Source organism: Cynocephalus volans, chromosome 10 (assembly GCF_027409185.1).
Source record: "Cynocephalus volans isolate mCynVol1 chromosome 10, mCynVol1.pri, whole genome shotgun sequence".
Classification (NCBI taxonomy): domain Eukaryota; kingdom Metazoa; phylum Chordata; class Mammalia; order Dermoptera; family Cynocephalidae; genus Cynocephalus; species Cynocephalus volans.
Genome location: NC_084469.1, coordinates 5,835,764 through 5,841,878, shown reverse-complemented (window position 1 = coordinate 5,841,878; position 6,115 = coordinate 5,835,764). Strand labels below are relative to the sequence as shown.

At 55.7% G+C, this 6,115-nt stretch overlaps 1 protein-coding gene across 1 annotated transcript; it reads left to right on the top strand.

Moving 5' to 3' along the window:
• Nucleotides 1-2,843: 2,843 nt before the first annotated feature.
• On the top strand, nt 2,844-5,956 carry CISD3 (CDGSH iron sulfur domain 3). The gene is made up of 4 exons (XM_063112905.1): nt 2,844-2,943; nt 3,288-3,323; nt 3,795-3,914; nt 5,543-5,956. The coding sequence occupies exons 1-4, from the start codon at nt 2,896-2,898 to the stop codon at nt 5,720-5,722; spliced, it is 384 nt and encodes a 127-aa protein (XP_062968975.1). The 5' UTR covers nt 2,844-2,895; the 3' UTR covers nt 5,723-5,956.
• The last annotated feature ends 159 nt before the right edge of the window (nt 5,957-6,115 follow it).

Sequence of the window (6,115 nt, the reverse complement as noted above, 5' to 3'; positions counted from 1 at the left end):
CGTAGTACAGATATATTTTTGCCTGTGCTGCTCAACTGTTTTTTTTCTGATACTGAAAATAATATTAATATTCCTGTTGATAAGACTTTCTGAGATGTTAGGGAGCTGACAATGGAGGGGGTGGGTGGGACTCCTTCAAAGGCAATTTCTTAGGCACTTGCAAGGGCTTGGGGGAGGGGGAAGGCAGTTTCAATGACCTCAGAAATACTCATTTTTTATTAATGCTAAATATCATGTAGAAAGAAATGATAGAATTCAGCATTTTATTCATCTTAATCTGTTAAGCTCTCTAACTCCCTTCCCCCAAACCACTGAAAAGAAAAAGAACCTTCAGAGATTCTTAGAAGAGTTGCTTATTCACCCCCACACCCTTGCCCAAGGCTGGCCCACTCAGAGCTGAAGTTAACATTCTTTTCTGGATGGTAAGGGAAGTAAATCCACTCCAAGTCTGCTGTGTCCAGGAGTGAAAGGTCCACATGATATAGTGCACTGGAACCAAGATACCCCCAGCCCCCTCCCCCCATCCAAGTCTGGGGCTTTTCATCTCCAAGAGTCTGTGTTCCGTAACTTTCCCCAAGTCCTTTGCTTTCCCCAGGCTGGGATGCTGGGGCAGGTAGTCAGGCTGGGTATGGATTGGTATTGCCCCCCCACCACCACTGTGGGGTGGAGATGGGAGATGTAGTGGTATTTCCTTTTTCTGAGAGGGCTTAATAATATGAAGAGATACCAAGATCAAGGGTTTGGATTCCTGTACTGGCCGGCTGCCAAAAAAAAAAAAAAAATATGAATGGTCCTCTTAGGGAGGGAGCAGGAGGATGGCTGTAATGACCTCACCCTGTCCCAGCCTCAGTCCCTTTTTTGCGGATGAATTTGGGTGGGGGGTGGGAAGGGATGCAGATTTGTAGTTCTCTGTTTGGGGGAGGGGAAGGATGTGGTTTGCAGAGCGGAAGTGGGGTTTGAAAATTCATGAGTGGAGCTTTGTGTGTTCCCACCCTCAGCGAGGAGGTGTGAGTGGGTGTGCACAACTGGCAGTGAATGTCAGAGCTGGAGGGACCTGTCTTTAGGGGTCTTTGAGTCAGTTCCTTGCTTCACAGGTGACAGCTCCAAGCCTAGGTAGGAGGGGCAGGGGCTCAGTGGCAAGGACAGGACTATCCCTCAGGACTGTGGCCTCCTGGTCCTCTGCTGCCCCACTGCACGGTCTCCCTCCTTGTGACTGGCTGACTGTGTGTGTGTGTGTGTGTGTGTGTGTGTGTGTGTCGCATGGTGTGAGTGCAGGGCTGTGTGTGTGTGTGTGTGTGTGTCGCATGGTGTGAGTGCAGGGCTGTGTGTGTGTGTGTGTGTGTCGCATGGTGTGAGTGCAGGGCTGTGCCCTGGGTGGGAGGGTGTCTGTAGCTCAGAGCAGAAAGACCCTCCCCAGAGGCAATGTAGACGATGACACTTTAAGGGTTGCTTTTTTTTCTTTTCTTTCTTTCTTTTTTTTTTTTTTTTTTTAAGTTTTTCCTGTTTGTGGATTTTTCCTCTCAGGCTCCTGGGTCTGCTGCTGCCTCCAGGTGCGCTGACCTTGAGGCTGATGAGCTGAGCGGACCCCTGCCCATTCCTGTACTGAGTTCTAGGGAAGTGCTCACCCGGACTCTTAGGAAGGACCTAGACAAATGAGGGGAGCCTGAACCCAGGGCCAGCTCTGAGAAAGTAACCTCCATACTTCTCTTCCCCAAACTGGAAAGCAGACAGGTTTTCAAAGGCACAGGCTGCTTCTGCCAGCTTCCAGCATCTTCCCTGGTGTGCAGTGGGCCACAGTTAGGGGTAGGCAGCTTGCTCTCATTTCTCCTTTATCCCACTTACCTTCCTGGGGAGAAGTGCCTAAAGACATTGAGGTAACTTCAACCGGAAATTTGGACGGAGGTGGGGTGAAATAGCCTTGGCTCCTTTCAGCCACATCAATCCGGATTAAAAGTGTGTCTGGCTCCCGACCACTTTGTCCTGATCTGCGAAAAGCTGGGGACTGAGGGGCACACTCATTCACCTTTGTTCACTTTTTCCAGCCTAACTTGGGACTTGGGTGGTGGGACTGGAGACCCAAACCCTGGCTTCCACCCGCCCCCGCTTCCCATCCCAGCCTGTTTCCATGTAGCAGACCCTTCCTAGGGGAGCAGGGAGGGGAAGCCACAGATTGCTAACCCAGGGCCTCTTTTTTCATTCTTCTAAAACCTTTATATCCTCAGCCCAAAAGGCAATGTTCGCCCACTCCCCACCTCCAAGCCTGGAATTGTGCATAACCCGGATCTTGTATCTTTGTATTACGGATGTTATTTGTACGAAGGGGCAGTTCGTAAACAGCACTTGTTCTTTTAATAAAAGAATGTTTTGCAAAAAACCAAAAAAATCCAAAGAGACCCTGCTTGGTCTGGCTTTATTGAAGGGAAGGGGAGGTGGGGTGCCAACCGTGGGAGGGGGATGGTCAGCACTTAGAAAACAGCTGTCCAGAAACCAGAATGCAGAGAATACCCGGGTGCGCGTCGCACTAGGGCCTCTGGGCGGGGACGGGCAGGGCGGGCCTCTGTTTAACGAGCTCCCTAGGTGATGAGATGCACCCACGCTGCGCCTGCAGAACCACAACCCCGGACTCCGCGAGGGTCCCCGCTCACCCCGGGGTGCCCTCGGGAGGCGAGGCCCTGCGCGGGGCCTTCCGCAGACAAGCCCGCGCCCCGGAGCGCCCGAGCAGGCTGCAGGGGGCGCTTCGGCTTGGCCTCAGGCCCCCGTCCCCGACCTGCGCGGAACCCGGCGGAGTCCAACTGACCGAGGCAGGGTCGGGCGGTCCGGGGAGGCGGAGGGAAGCCGGAAGGGGACCCGGCCGGGGCGGAGCCGGCGAGCGCGGCGCTGCGGGAGGGGACGGCCATGGGCGGTGTGGGGACGACCTTGCGGCCGGCGGCGCGCGGCGCCTGGGTGAGCACCCCCACCCCACCCCGAGCGCGGCGGCCCCTTCCCCAGCCCCCCGCCCGCCCTCCGCTCGGCCCAGCGGCCCCCAGGCCCCGCGCCGCCTGGGGCTTTGCAGCGCTCCGCTCAGCGCGCTCCCCTCTCCCTGAGCGCCCGCCGCGTGCTAGCACCTCCCCAGCAAGTCTCCTGCCCTCGCGACCCCTCTCTCCCCTTCTCGTGTCCTCTATTTCTCCCACGCCCCTTTAACCTTGTCATCTCTCCCCTCCCAGATGGCTTCCCGCGTCCTCCCCTTTCCACTGATTTTATTTTTCTGTTCCCAAACCACCGTCTCGTGATGCCTTCGTGCCTTGCAGAACCTGAACCAGAGGCGGGACATCTCCTCCTGGCTGGTTAGTAGTACCTCAGCCTCCCCTCCTCCCCACACAGGTCCCCCAGGCCCAGAGACCTCAAACACGAGACCAAGGAGTGGAACCAGGAAGGGCACAGCCCTACTCCCCAGACTCCAGCTTCCCAACGCCTCGCCCCGTTACCCGATGGCTCTAGGGGAGGTGTGGTGGACCAGAGGGCACAGGGCAAGTAGCCAAGCTTCTGCGCTGAGGACAGCACTGCCTGACAAAGCAAGCCCCAGGTGTAGGTGGCCCTGCCTTAGGCTGGCGGGATCCTCTCTCTCCCTCCCTATCACCCAGGTGGGAGCCAGGGTTTGAGGGAAGGCAGCTGGACCGAATGTCCTTGCTGGGTGGTGTCAGCATACTGTAGAACCTACCACACACCCGGCCAGTGGGAAACTGACAAGGCCATAGGCAGGAAAGTGCTTCCAGGGCTTGGGCTGACCCCAAGCCCCTCATCTTCCCTGGCCACAGGCCCGCTGGTTCCGTAAAGCCCCAGCCAAATCCGTGGTGGCCCTGAAAATGCCCATCAAGGTGGAGGTGGTGGCTGGGAAAACCTACAGGTGGTGTGTGTGTGGCCGCAGCAAGAAGCAGGTGAGAGACCTCTACCCCTCTTCACATTGACATATGACACCTCCGGTTGGGGACAGCATGGTGTCTCCTGGGAGTTCCCACCCAAGATCTTCCTCTTCTTCCCACACATGCCTAGGAGACAGCAAGGGCCTTGGGGGGTGAAAGAACACTCACAGGCCAGTGTCACCAGCCTCGAGCTCACTTGTCCTCATCTGCTCCTCGGAATGAAGCCAGAAAGAAACTCAGGGGCTGGCCAGTTAGCTCAGTTGATTAGAGCATGATGTTGAAACACCAAGATCTAAGGGTTCAGATCTCTGTACTGGCCAGCCACCAAAACCCAAAATAAAACAAAACAAAACAAAAGAAAGAAAGTCACACAGCCAGCCTGGGGAGCCCAGGTTTCTGGACTTCTCTTCTGCTGCACCCTCCCTCAAGCAGGCATGTTCTTGGGCTCCCAGCACCTAGACACTGAAAGCTTGCCTGTCTTTCCCTCTCTCCTTCCACCTTCCAGGAAACATCTGGGCCAGAGGTCCCCAGGTCTTGGACCTCAACATTGGGAAGCTTCTGCTCAGGCTCACTTCCCCAAAGCTTCCCAGTCTTCCCCTGAGCTCCTCCCCTGTCCCCTTCTCAGCTGATGTGCCTTTCCTGGCTGCACGCCACTGACTGCTGTGAGCCTTGCTGCCTGCTCCAACTCCTTCTCCCTGCTGCTCCAGGAGCCTTTCATCCCAGCAGGAATCTTGGACCCCCCCACCCCCGTTTCCTTCCTGAGCAGAGCCCTGAACTGTGTTCTTCCAAGCCATGTGGCATGGTGTCACAGTCCAGGCTCCTGAGTTCCACTTTGCCATGGTTTTGCTGTGGACTTTGAGCAGGTTCTCATGAGGCTGGAGCGGTGTCAAGGGCGTGCCAGCCAGAGGAGGGTGGCCACGGGGGTGTGGGGGTGCGTGCCTCCGCCTCTGGCTCCCTGGGACAGCTGGCTGATTGCTACTTGCACACTTCTTGTCTCTCCTCCTATCCCACCCTGACTCCAAGGACAAGAGGCCTGGGCCCCAGCTCTGCCACTAACTAGCAAGGCATGTCACCTCTCTGGGCCTCAGTTTCCACTCCCTGGTCTCTGCTGGAACAGCTTCTGGTCTGGACAGGGAGTGCGCTCCTGCATCAGGCAGCCAGTTGGCTATGGGACATCCCCCTCCCTGTAACATCCACTCTGTAACATGCCCAGGTGTTGCCTGGAGCCAAACAAAATTGCTACCACAGTGTTAAAGCAATGAAGGAAACGAATTTCAGGAGCTGATGGAGGCTCAGAGCCATTAAAACAAACAAAAAACTGCTAGTGTAAACATTGCCGAGACCTGAGGTCTCATTTCCCCTTGAAAATTCTGTCCTTGTGTCCTGGCCCTCTGGGTCCCCCAGAGACTCATACTTATTGAATACTTACTATGGACAAAGTGCATAATGACTATTTTATTTCCTCATGATAACTCTACTCTTATTATCCCCCCATTACAGATGAGAGAGGTAAACTAGTGAAGCCAGGCAGTGGTTACTCCAGAGCCTGAGCCCTAACCATTGTACTCTGCTCCCCCGAGCCCCAGGTCGGGGGCAGGGAGCGGGGGGAATCAGGTCTTTGACTCCTCTCTTTCCTGCACCAGCCCTTCTGTGATGGCTCCCACTTCTTCCAACGCACTGGCCTATCGCCACTCAAGTTCAAGGCCCAGGAGACCCGCATAGTGGCCCTCTGTACTTGCAAGGCCACCCAGAGGCCCCCATACTGCGATGGCACCCACAGGAGTGAGCGGGTGCAGAAGACAGAAGTAGGCTCCCCACTTTGAGCAGTGGCTGCTGCCCAGCCCCAGGTGGCCTCAGCTCCAGGCCTCTCTGACAGGCACCCGCTTTGTTGGGAAGGAAACTGAGTGCTGAGCCCAAGAAGGGATCATCTGGAGAACCCAGTATCCACAGTTGGCTGGTGGAGGAATCGCTCCTTATAACCTGAAGTCTCCAGTTGGGCAGCCAGGAGTGGGCTCCTGGTTCATCTGCTGATGGAGAAGATGGCATTAAACAAACATGCCCACCCAGACTGGTGTTCTTGTGGTCACTGGTGTGAGGCACACACACTACTTCCTGCTCTGGATTTTAATCTGTGCGTGGGTGAAGACAACGGACTGGCCACAGGGAGAGGGTAGTTCAGATTTATTCCATATAGAACTCAAGGCAGGCTGAGCCCA